Here is a 23431-nt window from a genome sequence, read left to right as displayed (position 1 = left end):
CGGCTCTCCCTTCTGCCGAGATCTGAGCCAACTGGCCCTTTAACGGTTCAGGAGCAGATGCTATGAGTGCCGCGACCTCTTCCCATTGATGGCAGTTGTAACTGACCAACAGGGTGGTGGAGTTAGCAATTCTTGCTTGGTAGGCGGACGTTGAGGCTACCTTTCTGCCAAACCCGTACAGTTTCTTGCTCTCCTTGTCGGGAGGAGCTTCTGACGACGATAAGGGTGTTCCAGCCCTCTTCCGAGTGTTGGTAACAACTAGGGAGTCTGGTTTAAGATGTCCTCTTATATAGAGAGGGTCAGACTGGGCTGCCCGGAAAAGTTTTTCGACCCTGGGGTTGACTGCTCTGGTGAGGTTTGGGTTCACCAGGGACGGGTCTATTCTACGTTGGATGGATTTAAGGATAGGGATGGTCTGAGCGACCGGCCTCCTCTCTCCCACCAACTCTTCTGCGAAGTCCCTTTCCTCCTGTACACCGTGGGTGTCGATGTGAAAATGTTCTGCTGCGCGAGCGAGAACCTCATTAAGGAGGGGCTGGTTATCGACTGGCGAGTCGGTAACTGGGGCTTCGCTCTCTACTGGGGAATCTACTCTGTAAATTTCCTGCTCATCGTCTCCCTCCTCCTGGTCCTCATCATCCGCATAGTATTCAGTCCCGGTCTGTTCCTCCATAATTTCAAACTCCTGGTCCCCCTCAGGGAAAGGCTGTCCTTGGTACCTGGGGTGTGGAGTAGAGTATGGAGTAGAGTAAGGCTGCACCTCGAAGGGTTCAGGTCTTTCGAACCGGGCCTTCTTACTTAGGGGGATAGGATCAGTGGAACCTGAGGGTGTGGCCCCCTGAGGGTCATACGAGAGGAAATGCTCTGGATTTTTGTCGTAAAAATCAGCCAAGGAAGACATCCTTGACATGACCCTGTCTATGTCTTCACTGGACCATTGTTTGGAACAGGGGATGACCTTAGTAGGCAATTTAGGGGACTTATCAAGGGTAACCTTGCTGGATGTTGATCCTTCAGTAGACTTGTATTTGTCTGTCTGCTTAGGGGGTAAGGATGGTCTTACAGTGGAAGAATGTGCTTTCCGCTGTTTTCCCCCCTCCCCGTGCGTGGAAAAATGTTTTCCCTGTCCCTTGGAGGCCCCGGAGACTTTCGACGCCTGGCGTCGAGGATCGGGCGAGGTATCTGTGTCTTTCGACCGTGGGGCCTCGCTGGTGTTAACTGCCTGGGGGTGGAAGTCGTCTTCGTCTTCCGACGATCGAACTTCCGTTAGTTTAGGGAGCGAGGCACTCTTGGCAAGAGTGGATGATTGCCTTGCGTCATGAGGCGATCTCGATCGAGAGCGCCCAGAGGACACACAGTCGGACCGTTCTATCTGTGCCTCTTTCCGAGAAGTCGACGTCGTCGAGGTTCGGTTGGACTTAGTGTGCCGGACGACCTTCCGAGGTCGGGGACCTGCGCTCGGCTGTCTTTCGACGCCGTAATGCCCTCGCCGTCCGAAAGTACGGCGTCGCTGCCATCGCTGAAGGCGCCCTCCGCTGCCATGGCCGCTTGCCTGGCGTGGTGGGCCCAACGCTTTGTCGAACGGTCCTTAAGTGTCTTAGGTTTAAACCTACTACACGCTCTGCAGTTCGCTTCGGGGTGGTCCCTCGGTAAGCAGAGATTGCACGTGGCGTGCCTGTCGACCCAAGGGTATTTGCGGTTGCTCTTGGGGAAGAATTGGAAAGGGGTACCCTCCATACGCACCTTAAGGCAGCGGGCTGGTAAGTGTAGGAAATATATAAGGTGTACCTATATATATATATACCAAGAGTGAAGAGTATGTACCACCCCCCACTCTCCCTACTTGCAGGGCCGAGGCCAGCGGCCTACCAGGCCCGGGCCGAGGCCAGCGGCCTTCCGAGGCCCAGATCCGTCGTGCAGCAGCCGACGGTCGATGTCTTCTCCAGCCGTCGTCGAGTGTCGAGGGTCGACGTTGGGGTGGGGAAGGATGTCAATAAAGAATAGTAAATTTCAATTATTAGCAAAAGTATGGCTAAGGCCAGGGGACTCCGCAAGATGCTTCCGACCAGTATGGCGGAAAAAAACAATCTGAGGATCCTAGACGCGTGAGGGATCTTGGGTACCATGGAAGTCACACTAGGGATAGTATTACTGGCACGCCTGTGTCGACGCCCATTTTCGAGTTTCGAAAAACAAACTGTAATACTCCGCAGCTTCCACTAGATGTCGGCCTATGCACAGCATGTGATCTAAGCAGATTCCACAAGCCTCAGAAATATATATATGATACATTCTGACATCTAGTGGTAGCCGCAGAGTATTACATTTTTTGTTTTCCTTCACGCATCAGGATCCCTCAGATTGTTTTGTTTCTGACATGAGGTAGCATGAAGTGTACCGCGAGTACAGATGTAAGATAGCAGATAAGAGTGATAAGCCAGAAAACATCCATGCGTCTTCTACTACACAGGGGAGGAGGGGGGGCACATGTGAATCTAAGCAGATACAAGCATCAGAAATATGATTACGGCGAGTGTTGTATCCCTTCTGAGGCTTGTGGATCTGCTTAGATCACATGCTATGCATAGATTAGCAAGCAGTGTCTGGAGAAGGTGGTGGGTTGTGAGAAGGTACAGTGGCAAATAGATGTTTTAGCACTGCTTGTCCCACCTGTGAATCTGATTTAGAACTTGTGTCAATACAGCTGAGTGAAGTTATTAATAGAGCTCCAGGTAGCTGCTTTGCAAATTGCGCACAGCGGGACGTTTGCAATAAAGGAAAAAGTAGGTCCTGTACCCCTGGTAGAGTGAGCTCTTGGTGTGAAAGGCAGAGGTTTGTTTGATAGAGAGTAGCAGAGCTGTATGCATTTCACTATCCATCTGCAGATGGTGTTCTTCCTTCCCCGCCAGGTGCAAGGGAGACGGACGGTTGTTCTGTTTTTTGTAGCGGTTTTGTCTTGTTTACATAGTAAAGAACCACCCTCCTTACATGCAGTGTATGGAGGTTTTTCTCAGCTGAGCTTGAAGGGTTTTGAAAGAAAGCGGGTAGTTCAATTGATTGGTTGACATGGAACTTAGATATGAACTTAGGTGAAAATCTAGGGTGTGTTCTTAGTACCAACTTCTCTTTGTGGATAACAAAGAAAGGGTCTTGCACTGACAAAGCTTGTAGTTCTCTTACTCTTTTTATGGAAGTGATGGCCACCAGAAAAGTTGTTTTATATGTTAGGTGTTTAAGTCTGGATTTGTACATAGGCTCAAAGGGGAGGCGGGGGAGGTATGAGCTTTGCTAGTACCACATTTTTGTGAATGGGGTGATAAAGCTTCTTTGCTGCTTCCATGAATGCCTTAATGGGAGGGACTTTCCACCAGGACACCTTGCTTTGAGAAGTGGTGTATGTAGAAAGAGCCGCCAGATGGACCCTGATGGAGTTGAATACTAGACCGGAGTGTAGTAAGTGGAGCATGTAATGAAGAATGTGCGACGGAGTGCAAACGATCGGGTTTACATTTTTTGACTGGCACCATATTACAAATCTCTTCCATTTGTCAAAATAACAGTGTCTGGTATTTGGTTTGTGTGCCTCCTTGAGGATTTCCATATACCTTTGCAGTAGATTTTATTGGCCAAACTCGATAACTTCAGGAGCCAAACTGCCAAGTTCATGGATTGAGGATGTGGGTGCAACGCTGTCCCCCTGTGGAGGGTGAGCATTTTGAAGGGGCACAGGAGTTTGATTGGATTGCACTTTGCTAGTTTGTGCAGATGCGGAAATCAAGGTTGTCTTGCCCACATGGGAGCAACCAGGATTAGCGTCATAGGTTCCTGGTGCAGTTTGTTCACTGTTCTGCTCAGTAGCGGTGTTGGGGGAAAACCGAAGGCAAATTTCCCTGACCAGCTCATCCACAGGGCGTTCCGCTTGACCCGGGTTGGGGAAACCTGGATGCAAAGTCTGGGCATTGTGTGTTTAGGCTTGTGGCAAACAAGTCTAAAGGAGGATAGCCCCAGAGGGAAAACATATAATCTGAGGTTTTTCTGCTGAGCTTCAACTCGTGCTCTTCGGGTAGAGGATCTCTGCTTAGGGAGTCTGCCTGAGAATTGAGTTCCCCTGGAATATGTTTCGATAGTAGGAACATGTACCGCTTGAGTGCCCACTTTCACATTTTCTATGCTAGCCTGGACAGACTTGGAGAGTGTGTGCCTCCCTGCATGTTTATGAATAACATGGCAGTGGTGCTGTCTGAGGATTTGTACTGTTTGACCTGACAGATGCACTTGAAAAGCTTGTAGGACTTTGAGCACTGCTTGTAGCTCTAAGAAGCTTATGTGATTTTGGGCTGTGATATGGGTCCACAGGCCATGCACAGTGTGGTGGAGGTAGTGGGCTCCTCATCCGGTGAGAGATGAGTCTGTTGTGACAATCACTTGCACTTTTGGATTGCAAAAGGTTTTTCCGTTTAACAGATTTTCCTTTGTCCACCAGCATAGTGCCTGAACTAGCATTAGCAAAACAACCACTAGATAGTCCCACTGACCACTTGCCTGAGACCACTGTTTCGCTAACCACTCTTGCATTGGGTGCATGCGCAGCCATGCATGCAGAACCAGGTAAATGCACAAAGCTATCATCCCGAGCAAACGCATTGCTTTCCGTACGGTTATTTGGCAACCGGCTACATACCGAGGTATTTGCAGCAGTATATTTTTTCACTCTTTCGTTTGACGTAAAGACGAGACCCTGTCCTGTTTTTATGACAGCTCCTAAGTACTGTTTTGTTTTGCTTGGAACGAGACTCGATTTTTCTCGTTGATTGAGAATCCCAATTGGACCATAAGATTGATTGATTTTTGGGTATTTTGCTTGCAAATTTGGGGGGATTCCCCTGTTATCAGCCAATCGTCGAGGTAAGAGAACAGTGAAATTGATTCTCTGCGTAGGTGCGCTGCCACTACCGCTAGTACTTTGGTGAATACCCTTGGAGCCGAGGCTATACCGAAGGTTAGTACCTTGAATTGGTAGTGTTGGTATGCTATCTTAAAGCTATGAATGTATGCATCTTTCATGTCCAAGGTTGCCATGTAGTCCCCCTGTTTTAGCAGTGGGATTACTTCCTGTAGCTTAGTCATGCAGAATTTTTGTGGCTTGACATAGGTGTTTGTAGGGTGCACATTTAGGACAGGGCGCATTGTTAGGTTTTTTTTGGCACAAAAAAGTCCATTGAATAAATACCCCTGTTTACCTGGTTTGCCAGGATGATTTCTATGACGTCCTTTAGTAGAAGTGCTTTGACCTCTTCTAACAGGATGGGTTGTTCTTCCTGTGAGTTTGTCTTTGTCTTGGCGGGTGGTTGGCTGGCTGGTGTTTTTAATCAGCTCTTTGCAATAGCCCTCCACCACGGTGGAAAGTACCCACTTGTCTGACATGATCCCCCTCCCATACGTGGGTAAAGTGTGAAACGCAACCTCATACTGGAGAGGCATCGAAGGGAACCTGTAGCGGTTGGTCAATGCTTAGGAGGGGTGGAGCCCCTACTTCAGGACCTTCTTTGGCCTCTTTGAAAATTCTGTTGGTAGGACTAGCCTTGTGAAGAGCTCCAGGACGAACTCTGCCCACCCTGGTTGTAATTGGGAGGACGGCTGGGAGTTCTGTCCTCTAAACCGGAGTGTATTTGAACCTCCTCTCTGCCCAAAGGGTTTGTTAATGAGTTGTCCCAGGGATTTGAGGGTGTCGTATTCCTCCTTTGCACATTTTAGTGCGTCCTCGGCCGATTGCCAAATAATGCGTTGGGCTTGATGTGCATGTTGAAAAGGGTAGCCTGGGTCCCCAATTTGAAACCCGATTGACAAAGTCATGCATGGCGTTTGATGAGTGTACCCTCCGCCACAATCTGCCCCCATTGTCTGCTGCGTCGAAGTTACTTTTTAGAATGCAGCTTGCTACTTGTATCCCAACAGCAATAGTGTGTAATAGCTGACTTTAGGGGCTCTGGAACCAAGTCTATTTGTTGTGCGACCTTGTCCCACTTGTGGCAATTATAACTGGATAACAGTGTAGTGTTGTTAGCTATTCTTATTTGATAGGTAGCCGAGGAAGCTACTTTCCTGCCCAGGGTGTCGATTTTCTTACTCTCCTTGTCAGGGAGGTATGGGGGGGGGGGTTTGGCAGAGGCTAGGTGAGTTCTTGCTCTCTTTCTTGTGGTGATGACTACTAGAAAGTCAAGCTTTAGCTGCCCCCTAATGTATAAAGAGTCCAATGGGGCTGGTCTGAACATTTTTTCGATGCATGTGTTGACCGCCCTTGTCAGATTGGGGGTAAGTAGATATGGGTGAATACGCCTCTGGACAGATTGGAGCAGAGGGTTGAACTGTGCTGCAGACCTCTTATCCCCAAGGATGTCCTCTACAAAATATCGACTTGAGCTTCGTGGGTATCCATCTTAAAGTGTTCTGCAGCTTTTAAGAGCAGGTCATTGTACTGCTGCTGGTGGTCTACTGGGGAATCAGCCAGCAGTTGATTGGTATGATCTGGGGATTGGATGATGTATACGTCATCATCATCATAGTATTGGTTTAAGTCCCCTGTGTCCCCTTGGTCTTCTGGGTCTGTAAATGAGCCAGGGTCTTGCGAGCTCATAGTGTCATAAAAATATGTGTCCTGACCTATGTCTTGCTATGACGAGGTATTAGTCTGTGCTGCCTACAGGTGGGCTCCATTGGTGTCAGGCTGTTTGCTAGCTGCTTCGCCTTGAGTGGGGAGGGGGGCTGGAGGTTGGGGAGTTGATCTGCGTGTTGCAAAAAGAAATTTACAAAAGTAGACATTCTCCTCATGACCCAATCAAACTGTTCTGGGGTCCATTGGGAGGAGCATGGCAACACTAAGGGTGTAGGTAGGGGCTCTGAAGCAGGTGGCTGTTTACAATGCATTGCCCCTGAAAGAGTGTCCTCAGGGGCAGAATAATCCCTACTCTTTGAACCCTGTGATTTACGGATCTGGGGTGTCGAGGAGTTTGCATTTTTCGACGGTCTGGCCTTCAGTAGAGTGTCTGGAATGTGTTTTTTAATTAAGTTGCTCATTTTAGAGCTTTTTGCAGGGGCCATTGATGCGCCTTTTGATGCACGGTGCCCGAACCGGAGGACTTCCCAGTTTTGGACACGGTGTCGGAAACAGACTTTGGCGTCTGTTTCAGGGGCCTGTCATATGGTGATCGCGACCACGGTGGCCCAGAAGACAGGGAATAAAAGTGTACCTACCTAATGGAGGGGTCAGCAGCCAGGCACAAACTCCACATGTGCAGGAAACAACAGATGACCAGGAGGGTGGATACAGGACCTCACTCTCAGTGAAAAGCAGATGAAAGAAACCAGATCCAGGCAGTGGGCCTTGCTGAGAGGGCCGGCTAAAGCCTGCCGTTCCTGGTTGGAAGGAAAAAAACATTCATTCAGCAAACAATGGGAGTGCTGCACAGGGAGAGGTAGTTCAGTTTAGCCAGCCTGCCTTCACAACAAAGAAAACCATGGTGGCAATCTTGGAAGTGCCAAAAAACTGTCAAATAAGCAGGCAATAGTGGGAAAACTCGTGCCTTCAAAATAGCAAGGCAGCTTCAGGTATTAAAAAACTCAAAAACAGGGTGTGCTTAGTGTGGTGTGTAGTGGAGGTGCTTGAGCCACCGGGTGTCATCTCCGTAGCAGAAACACCTGCCAACCCATTGGAGTCGGTGGCTCGCATGCAGGAATCCCTCGGATCCCAATTGTCCTCGCGCCACATAGGACGCTGACATTGCTGGAGGCTCCCTCAACGTCCACAGCGACCTCTGCCTGCATGGCGTTGTGGGCTCAGCATTTAGTCGTGTGGTTATTTAAAGTTTTAGGCCTAAACAGTTTGAAAGACTTGCACTCTTTTTTGGCATGGTCCCTACAGAGGCAAAGGTTATACACTGTGTGAATCCTTCCAGGGAAACTTCCTGTTACAGGAAGGACAGAATTTAAAAGGAGTATTTTCCATAGTGTTAAAAGATGGCAGCCAGCCGGAATAAGGGAGTATAGTGGAATATGCATTTTCTAAGTGAGATGGCATATAAACCGCCCCCCCCTCTCCCTACCGTACGGGGCCGTTGGGGCCTGTATAGGCCACAGACAAAAGTTTGTCGAGACGGGAGTCATTGTCGTTGACGGATGGTCTTGTCCTCGAAAGCCGTGGCCAGAGGTCTTGCGGTGTACGGTAGGACAGAAAGAAAGACAAACTTTAAACTTTTTCTATGTAAATGGCGTCAGCCAAGAAGGTACTCCGTGATACGAGTCAGACTACGATGGTGGAAAAAACAATCTGAGGGACCTCAACGCATGAAGGACCATGGGTACAGTGGACGTCACACTAGGGATATTATTACTGGCACACCCTGTCGACGTTCAGTTTCGAGTTTCAAAAACAAAAAATGTAATACTCCGCGGCTACTACTAGATGTAGGCCTATGCATAGCATGTGATCTAAGCAGATCCCCAAGCCTCAGATACATTAGTCACTGCAATCGTATTTCTGATGCTTGTATCTACTTAGACTGATTCGTCAGCTGCGCTTCAAATGCTAAAAGCGTTTTGAATACTGCTAGGTCTAGCAGGTTGATGTGGTTTTGGGCTGTGATGCGAGTCCACAGACCCTGTGCTGGGTGGTGAAGGTAATGTGCTCCCCACCCGGAGACTGATGTGCCTGTTGTAACGATCACTTGTGCTGCCGAGTCGTGGAAGGGTTTTCCCTTTAACAGGTTTTCCTTTGTCCACCAGCGTAGGTTTTGCACTAGTGTTGGTGAAACGACCACTAGATTGTCCCGCTAACCGCTTGCCTGAGACCATTATTTTGCCAACCACTCATGCATGGGGTGCATGCGCAGACGTGCGTATGGGACCAGGTATATGCACAAGGCCATCATGCCTAGTAAACGCATTGCTTTGCGTACGCTTATCTGTCGACCAACCTGAGACAGAGATACTTGTCGTAGCATGTTCTGAACTCTTTCCATGGATGGAAAGACTAACCCTGCTTACGTGTTTAAGACAACTCCTAGGAACTGTTTTGTTGTGTTTGGCACAAGGCTTGATTTTTTCTCGTTTATTGAGAAGCCCAAATGGAAGAGAAGGTTTAGGCTTATTTGCGTGTTATTTGCAAAGATGGGGTGATTCCCCGGTGATCAACCTGTCGCCTGGGTAGCGGGACACTGGGATTGCCTCCCTGCACAGGTGCGCTGCTATCACCGCCAGTAACTTGGTGAATACCCTTGGAGCAGACACTATTCCGAAAGGGTAGCAACCTTGAATTGTTAGTGCTGGTTTGCTATCTTGAAACACAAGAGTTTTCTGTGCGCTGGGAACATTGAAATATGAAAATAGGCATCTTTCATAGCCAGTGTTGCCATCTAGTCTCCCCACTTTAGCAGGGGGATTACCTCTTGTAGTGTTGTCATGTTGAATTTTTGTGGCTTTACAGAAGTGTTTGCAGGGTGTAAGTCTAACACTTGGCGCATAGATAGATCTTTCTTTGGCATAAGGAAGTAGGTTGAATAAATACCCTTGTTTACTTCGCTCGCTCGTACCATCTCTAGGGCGTCCTTGAGTCGCAGCGCAGTGACCTCCTCGAGGAGGATGAGTTGTTCTTCCTTCGTTGATTTCCTTTGACGTGGGGGATGGTTCGATGGTTTTTGGATGAGCTCCACACAATAACCTCCTGTCACGGTGGATAGCACCCACTTGTCTGTGGTGATTCCCTCCCATGCGTGGGTGAAGTATGAAACGTGCCCTCCTACTGGAGAGGCATGGGAGGGGACCTGTAGCGGGCTGTCATTGTTTAGGAAGTGTACCTCCACCTCTGGATGTGGAGGACCTCCCCCAGCCACGAGATCGGCGCTGGCCCCTCTGGAATCCCTGCGAGGTTTGGCCCTGGTCGTTACCCCAGGAAGAGCCCTGACCCTGTCCGTAACCAGAGCCTCTTTGAGAGTTTTGGCCACGAAACCGACAAAAATTGCTTCCGCCTCTCTGGCCTGGTGGTTTGTTTGTCAGCTAGCCTAGAGATTTTAGGGTGACATATTCCTCCTTGGCGGACTTAAACGCATCTTCTACAGTTTTCCCGAATAAGACATTAGGTTCCGCTGGCATATTAAGGAGTGTAGCTTGGTTCTCAAGTTTGAAGCCAGACTTTTCTGTGGCGTCTAGGTTGTTTTTTAGAATGCAGCTGGATGTTGCCTTGCCATCCAGTGCTACCAGGGCCAGTTGTGACTTCAGAGGCTCGGGAGCAGAAGCTATTAGAGTAGTTATCTCGTCCCATTTGTGGCAGTTGTAGCTTGCCAACAGCGTCAAATTATTGATATGATATGGCACTATCAAAGGCGATCCTTGTTTGGAAAGTTGTCGAAGTAGCTACCTTTCTCCCTATAGTGTAGGGTTTTTTGCTCTCCATATCTGGGGTGCCTCCGATGAGGCGAACAGTGTTCCTGCCTTTTTACGGGTTGTGGTAACCACAAGCGAATCTGGATTAAGCTGGCCCCTGATGTAAAGTGGGTCAGATGGTGCTGGGTGGAAATGTTTTTCAACCCGGGGGTTGACTGGCCCTGTCTGGTTTGGTGTTTCAGGGAAGGTTGAATCCTCCTTTGGACAGATTGTAGAACAGGCATGAATTGAGTGGTAGCCTTTTTGTCCCCAAATATATCTTACACAAAGTCTTTATCAAGCTGAGTCTCTTGGGTTTGGATTCCAACGTGTTCAGCAGCTTTAATAAGCATATCATTGTGGAGAGGCTGATTGTCAATTGGCGAATCGGCCACTGGCGAGTCCCACTGAATTGGTGAGGCTAGGTTTTACACCTCCTCCTCCTCATCATCATCATAATGATGATCTGTATCTTATCTTGAAAGGTTTCATTGTCATCAGCGTCTGTGTGAACATCATACAGATCACTCTGGACTAGTTGGACAGGACTTTAAATAGAAAGAGTATCAGGTCGAGCCTTCTTAGCTGGGGTCTGGGACGTGGAAGCCTCAGCTGTTGGGAGATGTGGTTTGGATGTTCTGGTATGCCTGTGGGTTATTTTCGAAGAAATTGGCCATAAAGGTCATCCTAGTCATGACCCTGGCTATGTCTTCAGCAGTCCATGTGGTTGAACTTGGAATGACACCAGGGTACTGAGGAGTAGTGTCCTGTTCTAAAGGTGTAGGATGGCCCTGGGGTGTAGACTGACCCTGAGTTTGAGGCTGGCCTTTGTTCTTTAAGGCTTCAGCCAAGGAACCTTCCTCCTGGGGGACAGAGTGTTTCTCCCTGTGAGTAGAGGTAGACTGTCCATATTAGCCTTTTCCTTATGATTGGGGCTCTTGGAGGAGTGTTTCTTAGAGTGTTTGGACTTCAGCAGGCTCTCAGGGACATACTTTTTCACTAGGTGGGACATACTAGTGATTTCAAAGCTTACAGCCTTTTTTTTGATGTGGGATGTTGACTTTCAGCTGTGGGGTGGACCGCAGCATCGTCTACTGATGTTCAGTCGATGTTTTGGGCATGGCGTCTGATTTGTCTTTAGACTTATGGGGCCAGTCATGAGGTGATCGGGACCTCGGGTGCTCAGAGGACAGGGATTCTGTGGACCTCCCCCCATTGACGCCGTGTGTGGGCGTTTGGTCGACAATGTCGATTCCTTGCAACAGTCTATGTGCTTAGTGCTGGGGGTCGTGGTAGTGCTTTTGCTGCCAGGTGTTGTCCCTGTAACAGAGTCGCCAGCCTGTCTCTTGGGGTCGGGGGCCTGCCATCACTGGAGGCTCCCTCCATGTCCATGGCGGCCTCAGCCTGCATGGCATGATGGGCCCAGCGTTTAGTTCTTTGGTCCCGAAGCGTCCTCGTCATGATTATGCACTAGTCACAAATTGCCCACCCGGTGCTTGTCTATCCACAGGAATGTTGTATTGCACATGGGCCTACATTTAAATGGAGTGTTCTCCATGTCTATGGGGAATGGCAGCCAGGAGAGAAAGGGAATGGGGGAGAGGGGGTGCATTCTACAATGACAACTCCCCACTTTCCCTACTGTTAGGTCCTAGGTCCGTTCCAAGGCCGAAAGGGTCAGTTGAGTCTGGAATTTCGTTCAACGGTCGTCCTTTCCACTGCCTCGATGAAGTAGTCGAAGGTGGTTTGGAAAAAGGACAGAAAGAGCAACTCGTCTTAAATTTTCATACGCAAAGGGCATTAGCCGAAATGAAATCTGTGATAAGCTCCGTCACAATGGTGGAAAAAAACAATCTGAGAGACCTCGACGCGTGAAGGACCATGGGTACAGTCAACGTCACAATAGGAATTGTATTACTGGCACGCCCTGTCGACATCCCTTTTTGAGTTTCGAAAACAACAACTGTAATACTGTTCAGCTTCCACTAGATGTTGGCCTATGAATAGCATGTGATCTAAGCAGATTCCAGAAGCCTCAGAAATATATATAGAGAGAGATTTTTGTCATTGGTGCATAATTAAAAGTTTTCCTTTTAAAATGAATGCACTAGTTTTTCTAACAAATACATTCTTGCAACATTTATTGAATGCATCCATGAAGTTTCTGTTGTATATTTATATTGCATTGCTTTGATTGACTCAACTTAAAAAAAAAAAAAAAAGTCTGATTCACCATTCTTCTATTTCACCTGATGGAACCTGTGTGACAGTGTCCTGCTGCGGAAAGCATTGGCAGGTGCAAGTGCTCGAGTATAAACCTTTCAAGGTTCCAAATATGGGTTTTGGAACAACCCACAAAAAACATTTTTCAAATATGAACATCTACAAAATGATCTTATGGAAAAATACTCCCCCAAAAGGCCTCACCATAAACAATGGAAAAGGTCAGGCCTGCAGAAATCCCAGATGTGAAAGAAGTATGAGGGCTATGGGCTCTTGCTTCCTGGAAAATAGATCAGGATCAAGTGCTTAGACCCCAGCCATAAAGTGGTGTTTAGAAGGAATACAACTCTGGTTAAGGCCAAGCAATATCCTCAGAATAATTTGATTGCCTCAAACCAACTGATGGACAGATGACAGAGTCACATGGCATGCCGGCTTTAATAATGGGTGCATCTATCTTATTTATCAAGAACAGTCTGTCGAGAATGTCCTTTGGAGGGAAATTTAAATAAGGAGCGTCACTGATTCATCTATGGCAGTCATTGATCCTAAGCCTTAACTCAGACCTTACAAACATCGTCAAACAGATACAGTATCTACTAGCACTTGGGCTTGAGTACATACATACATACATACATACATACATACATACATAGAAAGCATAAAAAAGGTTGAAACATCCAATAGGAATAACCATATTGACTTGTAACTTACCAAGGAGTGACAGACCATAAAGTTGGGAGCTAAAGCCAACCGTATTTTCTTGCTTGAGGCCTGCGATAAATAATGATGCTCCAATATTCCTCTCATCCTCCCACTAAAATGGATTTGAAAACAGAGAAATGCAATGTGATACCTGTACATTTCCATACACAGAGCAGCCTGGAAGGAGAAAAGCTCAATTACAAAAGGTAATACAAGGTGCACTAACAATCAGACAGGTTCTCATTTTTGGATCTGTACTAAATATATAACTTAAGTATATTTGGTGATGAGAAGGTCCAATCCTTCATTTAATATTACTCATAATGCATATATATTACAAATACACTGGTGCACCCCTGATTAACAGTTATTTCGATTGCGTGAACTTTGACATGGAGGGCAGGGTTCCTTAATAAAAAAGAAAATCATACCAGAACTATCCTGCCTCCTGAATAAGAAATTCTATACAGCAGTTAGCTTTAAACTTTTCTAAGTCTGAGGGAGTAAGGACAAAGGCAAACAATGCATACAACTATAATGAATAAGGCAAAAGATGAAAGCAGCCATAATTTAAATGTTTTCACCATAAAAACGACTATACTGCTAAGACATATCACTTCATGTGCATACTTGTTGGATGTTCATGCCACGCGAACAGGCCCGAAGCATTTTTTGCACAGAAATTCTAAAATGTAAGAGCAAAATCAGGGCGCCTGCATTAGGTGAGGCACCCTGCTCTACTACATGTTTCACTCTCCAACGTCGTCCACCACCAACTATCAGCTCCGGCTGGGACTAACAGACAACTATACTGAGTGGGCAAAGTGCGAGGAAGGGCACATGGTGGAAAGAGGACACTAAACTAAATGAACCGCAGCAGACACCACAGTGAGAAGCATACATGCTCCTACATCGGTTCCATTACCTGCATAATTGTGGGAGATTCCAAAGCAGAATGACTTTACAGAGTGGGGGCCTAACCTAATTCTTGGCAAACAGATTACTGTCCATGGAGTAGCACTTGCAGAAAAAAGAATTGGAAGACAAGGCAGCTGCCTTACAGAGCCACTGAAAAGCTACTCCTGCACTTCATGAGCCCTTGCACCGTCTAAGCTTCCAACATGTATGAAACTATCAAGATCACTATAAAGGTCTCAGTAGCCCAATTAGCCAGATGTTCACAAATATATATATATGTTGTAAATAGTCTATCGAAGGTCCTAAGTGGATGAAACTTTAAATCTTTGCTAACATACTGAGTGCGAAGAGCCCTCCCAGCTTCAGAAGTTGGATCAGGACAAAAGTGGAAAGGCAGATTTTGTGCAAGTACAAGAAATCGATTGACAACATCTGCAAAAGCCAAAAGAAAAATACAAAAAGGACACTGATACGTATTGCTTTTTTCTTGAATACAGTCTATTCTGAAGCCTGGCCAATTTTTACTAAGTCCCTTTTCGAATCGTACTCCGGAACAATCACATTGTTTATTTGCAGGATCAGAGTTACCATGACGTTGGAAAATACATCCAGTATTCCATGTCCCTTTATGGAAATCTGTTTCAGAAGGGATATGTCTTTCCTATTCCCATCCATCATTTGTTCTTATGAATGCTTCAGAGGAATTCCATGTTAACAGAAGTGATTACCTTATGGTTGCAGGGCCCCTCCAGTAACTAGTTTATCGTAAAGGGCATATATCTGAGCAATATAAATGTATGTGGAAAATAAAGTGGGTTGTTTTTTAAGCTTCCATTGAAAGCGTGGTCCTTTAGGTTCATTTGTTGACCTAATTGCGGGGAAGAGTAGAGGGTACTGTCTCCATTATTGGGGCAAAAGGGGGCATCCTGTGGAGCCTGGACAGACTTACAAAGTGTCAGGGCACTCTGACCAATAGCTGCTCTGGAGCCTGGTGTGGTGCTTAGCTTCCTCAAGGAGGTCTTGGAATCAACCTTTTCATCGCTACACTTCCAGAGACATGATTGCATAAAATACATGCTTAAACTGAGAGAAGTGTAAAGTTAAATATTTCCCTGAAATAAAAGAAGGATAATTGCCATCAAAGTCAACGTAAGCCAGGCAAATTGCTTATCTGTACAGAACCAGCTTGACGTTTGTCAAGCAGACTGTACAGAGAGGCAAGGGCTGAATTTGCTCACATGCCATTTCAAGTATTTTGCCAACGAAGAGCAATTTGAGAGATGGGCCTATAGTTCCAGGGTCATTTGGGCCAGTAGGTGTCTTTATTTAAAGGAAGAACAATGTGCTTTGTGATGATGGGTACTTAACAAGAACTCGAAGATTTACCATTTTTCTCAGATGCTCCTGATTTATTTGGGATTGCCATTTAATTTGTTTGGCAGAAGAGGCCTTGTTTGGAGATCCAGGCGGTTGATAGGATCCTAGCAAACTCCAACAAGCTAGTGGTTTGAAGCACGGAATCAGTATGCTATCCTCTATGATCGAAAGATCACGTGCAGCATGGTAGTCTAACATAGGAGCATGGGATACAATGCCCCTCGGATTGTTTATACTTGTGTTTCAACAAAATCTGCTAACAGTTCACCAAATTTCAACTGAAGAACCGGACTGAACACTCTCGAGTTTTGAGGATCAAAATTGTGCAATGTTGTGAAGAATTTCTTAGATTTACTAGTAGCTGTATCTATACAAAGAGCACAATGTTCTTTTAGTTGCAGAAAAGACTGCATTTTTTCCCAGTATTTTTCTTTAAGAACAGAACAGCAAATTTTCCTCCAATTTTCTTCTTATTGTCAAATAATTTGGACTAGTTTGTGTACTACTTTTGATAAATTCATTTCGATTTCAAAGTGATTCATTTTATAGTGCAGTCATATCTAAGGATGGAGTAATTGTGCATCATGCACGTTTTCAAGTGCAAACTTTGGGTCCATATCATTAGATGTATTTTGTTTAAGTACTTAATCAATAAGCCCCGAGCCGCTGGGGCATTACTGAGTCCGGTAAAGCCCCAGGGGCACATAGTCAACGAAGGCCCCGGGGCTTTACCAGACTCGGTAATGCCCCTGCGGTGAGGGGCTTATTGCTATTAGTACCCAAGCCTGTGGGGGTTTTGGAGCAGAAAAAAAAGTTTTTAAAAAATGCCCGCCGGGAAAGCGAAAACAGAGCCTGTTTCCCTTTCCATGGCGGCCATTAACCTTTAACTGCCATGGGTTTTCCCCCCCAGTGCCAAGGAAACACTTGTGTATAGGCGCGTTACAAATGCCATATCATATCATAAGGCCTTATTTGGCGATTTCAGTATTTCACCATGCAAAGCCTTCTAACATTTTCTCCTTCATTAACCCCTTAAGTGCCAAGGACGAGCTATCTCGTCCTTGGCACTGGGGAGGTAATTATTGAAAAAGGTAAACAAATAAAATGGACGCCATGGGAAGGGAGAAGGGACTACAAGTCCCTTCTCCCTTCCCATGGCGGCATTGAAAAAAATAGAAAAAAGTAATAAAAAAAAAAATGCCCGCCATGGAAAAGAGACTACGTGTAGTCCCTTATCCTTTCCATGACAGCCTGTCACGGATCGGGAGCAGACGCGCTGGGGACAGAAGTGTTGCCAGTGTGACCGCTCCCGAAATGGACCAAAATGAAGGTAAGTGGGGTTGGGAGGGCGGGGAAGAGATTGTTTGGATAGGGGGGAGGGTGAGGGAAAACACTTACCTTGCTCTCTGGCAGGGGAGGATGGCGGCCTCCAACCGTGTGGTGGCTCGGAGCGGGGATTACCCGTTTCCAAGCCTCCTCGTTAGCTGAGGGGCTGCCACATCCCCTGCCGCGGACAAAGGAAAAGAACGTAGGGAGAGGGATTCCCGGTTGGGTAAAGCACTGGCGAGCACCAATCAGATTATCCCTCGCCGGGTACTAATATCAAGTAATTCTGGTGTAACCAAGTGTCTTTAGCAATTAGACATTGCTTCCTTGGATTTAAAAAGGCCTTTGAAGGGATCAATATTTGAAAAGAAAGTGATTCATATTCATTGCACTTATATTTAAAGCTCCAAACTGAAGTTTCCCAGGACATCCAGTAAGGCTGTGGAATCTCGAGAGTAAGGGCATTCAAGCCAGTAGATTAAGTATCAGACAATAAGTGCACACATGTTAATAGTAGAGAGGCTGCTTAATACTAGCGCTTGAAAAGAAATGAAGAGATTCTAACAACAGAGTGAGGGAAAAATCATATTTGAAATGAAGCTATTCAACACTCGTAGGATGTCTGAAGAGCATTTAATAACATAGCTTGAATTTGATTAATAAACCTGTTTACTTAAAGAATGGTAAGTTTATATTTATAATTTTGTCTCATCTGTTCAATAGATGGCTCAGTAAATGGCTCAGACAGAAAATAAGGAGCAGTGGAAACTAAAAGTCCCTGCATGGATGCACGACGGCCCATCATCTGTGGTACTGACGGCATATGTACAATGTTGTCCTAAATGACTGTGCATTTTAAAAATGATTTTTCATATTTAGGCAGAGTTTCATACCTTGTGTGTGGTCTGGCCGCAGACAATGCTGCTCTGTTAGCTATATCAGTCTGAGTGGGGTATGTGTGATCATGTTTTCCCCACCAGAAAGTCAGCCACAGGGCTTAGCTTCTACTTCTGTGATCTGTGAATGCTACCTTTGTCCTTGACTCCCATACTGCACTGTAGATTCCCTTGACCAGTGCTTCCCTGGCCTATTAGAGGTTCGACATTAGCACAGTGCTCTCTGCTTGCTCCAGGAACTCTGAAGCTTCCTTGTGGTTCTTCCTTTCTACATCCATCACATCACATGACAGTCTCATTATTGTCTTTGTTTGACATTCATATACTGGCCTTTGAAGTGCTCCCAATTTTAACAGATAATGGAACTGTGGTCATGGTAAGAAAATGTATTTGCTCCGAATTCCAAAATGTTTGTAGGAGGAGGGGAAGCCCGATTAGGACCTAGGTCACCTAAGACCAAAGTCACATAGGTCACTAAACCACATACGATTCCAAGCAGAGCTTGCTATTCGGTATTAGAACCAGATCAACACTAACAGGCCTATATCCTCTAATTACTGTTGTGTTTGGGTTAGAGCAACTTCATAGGCATGCCACTGAAATCAGAGAATGTGCACCAGCCCTCTAGATTTTACTATATGATCCATTCAGCCAATTTCTAAAACAGTGAGCGCTTGTGCAAGTGGAACACTTCTGAGCACAAAGTGCTTGGCTTTTAGAAAAATGTCCTGAGTTGCATAAAGTTGCCAGCGTACAGCACAAGGCTGTTTAAATGAACCGTTTACATTTTACATACACCCATTCAGGGCTCGCCCACTAGCATAGTCGAGTAGATTTTATGCAGGGAATGTATGACACTTATTTAACATTTACGTTGTTTGCAGTAAATGTCAATTACAAGTTTTACAGTGTATGACTGGCCTCCGGGTGGCAGCAGTGTGCCAAACAAAGTGGGAGTGTGGTGACATGCACCATTTTACAGAAAGCACATGTACATTTCTTATCATCTGTTGCCATGGGTCGAGAGCATATGTTTTAGGTTGAGTAGGTAAACTAGGTTCCCCCGACCTGCAGGTCAAGCAGATTTTTAAAGAATTTACAAGGCCTGACTCCTCTTACTAATGTCCTACTTCAGCGGTACACAACACCGCTGTATTGTTGCCATTTTATGTCTTGGGTACAAATAACATCTGGTGACACTAAAAATATTAGTACAACATTGCTAATCAAATGAATGTTTGCTAATCAAGAACATTTTAATTAGCCAACATTGCTAATCCATTTTTGAAAACTAATGTATGTGTAGTGGGGCAATTGATGACTAGAGAGCACGTGCCCTCTTGCCTTCCTCAGAAAAAATGGAATTCCAAAATCAGAAAGGACACATTTGAAATTGCACTTTACATCCTGCTGAAAATGCAGCTGGTACAAAGAATAGTTTGTTTTGGTACACAAGTAGGGGACAGATGAAGCATTTGCTTGCACAATTAGTGTGCTTTTAAATAGAATAGACTAGGTGACAGGGAGGCGTGTACCAAGATAGGGTCTCACTACACAAGTAGGGCGCAGCATGGCTAATAGGTAGGGATGAGGTTGCAGCATACCCATATGTAGAAATGTTATGCACCAGGCCTCAGTAAATAGCGAATAAATGCAGAATAAATGTGTCCTGCAGAGGCAGCTTTAAGAAAAAGCCCAGTTACGCACGCTTGAACAAATGCTGTTAATTCAGGGGAAATGCTGTAGCCAGCTAGATGTTAACTACATTAAAAGCAATGTCAAAGGCCCAAGGCTTCATAGGGGATTGTTGCATAATGGAACCAGAGATTATTGTGTGCGTTCAGCTGTCAGATAAATTAATTTGCAAAGACACAGCAAACCGTTTCAAGTTTATACTGCGATCGGCTAGGCGAGACAGAGACGCAAGATGCGGCTAAAGAAAAAACAACTAATTGCAGCGATAAAATCTTAGCAGGGTGAAAGCAGAATGACTCACAAAATTATTCATAAATGTGTAAAGAACAGAATGTCGATTACTGTTGCAAACAGGGCCTTGAGACTCTGCGACCATGGCAAGAGATAACACAGACTGTTTGATTTAATTAAAACAAGGTGATTCATTTATTCTCTCTCTCTCTCTCTCTCTCTCTCTCTCTCTCACACACACACACACACACACACACACACATCATGCACCCAGTTCATGGATAGTGTGACCACATTCTAACCGATGAGCAAATGTCTTCACTGCAGAAGTAATTTAGGGCTACCACTAATATTGAAATATGATGAGGTAGCACATTTGTATGGGAATGTTCATGGGTGGGATCTTAGATAACGATGTCCAATCCCTAGTTGTGCACATATAGGATTCCATACGTAGCTTAGTAGAGGGAGCCAATTACTAGGAGCTTTTTCATAACTCAGTGATCCTGATGACATCAGAATGACTCATTTGTACTATATAAACTCCTGTTGTCTGTTCAAACATTGGTGAATGTTGCAGTGAGAGCTTGGCTTTTATCTTGTGTTTTTCCCCAGTCTATTGCAATAAACTGTGTTACCTTGCATTTGGCATACCACAATCACTCTGTGTTCTCTTTTTCGACAAATACCAGCTAGAGGGCGAGATTTGGCTTTGTGACCCTCTTGTTTTCATATGCCTTGTAGTACATAGGCTCGGGGGAGGGGGGAATTCACTTGCACAAAATAAGTAACAACACTCAGACTTGGAGGAAAAAAACAACGTGCAGGCTCAAAGAGGAAAAGACACAGACGCTACCAGGAATGGAAAAACAGTGCACCCGTCTTAGATTCAGCGAAGGGAGTCCAGTTTACAGGCACAGAAACATAGAGCTCAGGAGGTGGAACAGCATTATGAACATGGGACTAAAACAGCTCCTGGGCATTGTGTCATTAGATCATTTAAAAGGAACACATTCTTTTTTTTATTGTGTATTTAGTTGTAAAACTTTACACAAACCGAGAATATTCAATTATACAATTCATTAACAATACAAAAAGAACACTATAACATAAGTATCATCATTATAATAAATACACCAAACCTTTAAAAAGTGCATTGTCACACTATTAAATATAAATTCATATACTGCATTCAAATAACATTTCTATAAACAAATATTTGAACGAAGGAAACAGTTTCTCCCCTACATTTCCTTCTAGCAGACATTTTTATGATTTCCCAGTTCCGTTTGCCTTTGCCATAGCTGGCTCTCTATGAATCCTCATGGACCAAAAAGCACTCTTAGTATCATACCAAAATACAGAATGAAAACATTTTGAAAATCTGGAACCTTCTAATGCGCATTGCACCGCAAGTATATGTGGGTGGTGGATTAAGCTATTAAACAAGGTAAGGGAAGTATGGGGGGTTTGAGGGGTGGGGGGGCGCGAAGTCTCCCCCCAAATATACTTGCAGTGAAAGGGAAAAAAGAATTTCAACATTTTCTAAATCGATTTTTTTATCTTGCAATTATCACATAGATCAGCGCTGTTTTCCAGAAACTGGTGCTAAGGTCGCAGGCACCCATGTGTTTGACTGGACTGGTAAGGAACATTTTACTTTATTTTAATGTATAAATAGATAAAATAAACTTTGACTGCGTTTCAACACACCAGGCTTAGCTCTATGATTGTATTTGTTTACCAAGTGTGACAAACCTGAAGGTGTCTCACCCGCCAGTCACCAGGGAACTGTCATCCAGGTAGCCAGGACACAGCCATTGCTTTTGGATCCAGTTCCTGGGGGTGGACTAGTGCGGGAGGATCACCTGGATGGAGGGTCCTCAGGGAGTGGAAGTGGGACACGAAGGGTGAGACACGGCATCCCCTTTCTTGTAACACCTTTCCCCCCATCCTACCAGGTAGGATACCTAGGCATTCAACACCCATCCCTTTCCCGACACAAACCATTTTTCATGGATAACTCCCCGTGAGAGAAAATGGACTAACACCTGAGCCGTATACCTGACATGTCTCAACAAAAGGGTCAGGCAGAGTCAGGCAATTACTGATAATTACACACACACCTGACTTGCATCATACTTACCCACACAGATAAAAGGTGGAGAATGAAAGCACACTCTGAGCAAGGCAAAACACACGAGAAAGCAGTAGTTCTGAGATAGCAGTTTAATACGAGGAGAAAGACGGCAAGACCAGAAAGGGTTGCAAGGAGGGAATTGCCCTTGGCCTTTTCAGAGGAAGTAAACTGCTACTTTCTCGAGCCCTCGGGAATAAGAAACATACGACCGGGAATTAATGCTGAAGAAAGGGGCATTTTGTGTCCAAGGTACCCGGGGCTCGATAGCCGAGGTGGGGAGGAGCAATTGCCGCTGTGATACTGTCCTTGGCTCCTAAAACAAATTCGCTCCAGTGAAGTCAGCACAGCCGGTGAGTCGGGGAGACTGATAGCAGACCGGGCTGTGTTAGAACCAAGGTCGTAAGCAGTAACATTGTAGGAAGAAATTTGCAAAGAACAGAGAGTAAGGCGTATGTGATGAGCGATGCAAATATGATTGAATATCCAAGGAGTGACTGAAATTCTGACACTAAGGTAGATGCCATATACAGAGTGGTCCGGCCCCACGTTGGTGCTCATTTGAAGGTCTCTGTTAGGTATCCAACTGAGAGTGTAAAATCTGTGAACTGTGAAATAGAAGTGGTCCTGCAATGGATCAAGCCAAACCCTGTGCACATTCGAAAGTCTTCGATAGCTAACACAAACTGTAATTGGTCTGAGCCCAGCTGAGGGAGACTAATTGTGAAAAAGCGATCTGAGCCCGGTTGAGGGGGGTCCGGGTTGAACCGTGAGTCACCCGAGAAAAGATATTCGATAAGCATTGGAGAAGAGGATCTGAGCCCAAAAGAGGGGGATCCAAACTAAAGATTGTGGTAAGAAAGGGATCTGAGGGGTGATCCAGGGTGAAGAGTGACGCCCGACTCGAATATTTGTAAAGGAACTTTTTGTGGTTTGGTACATCAGGCCCTCTGAATCAAGAGACTGTGATACCTTAAGAGACGTGGGCACAGAAGGCCCTGATGTTGGTAATGGAACAGTGTCCTCGTACGGAAGAAGCCCAAGAGTGTGTTATGCTTGAGTGAACCTCCTCTTCCCGTGCTGAAAACGTGGCGAAGGTAGGCCAACGGCCTGAACATCCATCATTTTGTGAACACTTTGTTCTTTTTCGTAAACATTTCCCCACACTATTTGTAAATTAGTGGTAAGGATTAGCAATAGGTTTTTTAGTATAGGCCCTTTTATTTGGACAAGACTGCACTAGGACTGTGTTATTATTTGATGGTTGTAGCTTGCTCCCATCTTTAGATTTAGGTTTTGATGGGTTTTGATTACACCCCTGATAAATATTCTAGAACCTACAGCTCCAGGATGGCAGCTTGAAGGCTGAGCTTGTGTGCCCTGTACTTATCTCTGTTATATCCACAATGGATGATAGCCCCTCTGAGACATCACAGCCATCAAAAAGACAAAGGGGAAGAAGAAACAACAACAGATAATGAGAGGAGACAGGATAAACTGTTCTAATTTT

At 45.5% G+C, this 23431-nt stretch overlaps 1 protein-coding gene across 1 annotated transcript in view; it reads right to left on the bottom strand.

Moving 5' to 3' along the window:
* The window catches only part of MRPS27 (mitochondrial ribosomal protein S27), an 874008-nt gene that overhangs the window by 159022 nt on the left and 691555 nt on the right, over positions 1-23431 (bottom strand). The window contains exon 8 of the mRNA XM_069627511.1: positions 13351-13453. Coding sequence (XP_069483612.1) covers positions 13351-13453 — 103 coding nt within the window. The remainder of the gene's footprint in view (positions 1-13350; positions 13454-23431) is intronic.

Source organism: Ambystoma mexicanum, chromosome 6p (assembly GCF_040938575.1).
Source record: "Ambystoma mexicanum isolate Mex_15411 chromosome 6p, UKY_AmexF1_1, whole genome shotgun sequence".
NCBI classification, from domain to species: domain Eukaryota; kingdom Metazoa; phylum Chordata; class Amphibia; order Caudata; family Ambystomatidae; genus Ambystoma; species Ambystoma mexicanum.
This window is presented reverse-complemented; position numbering and strand designations above follow the sequence as displayed.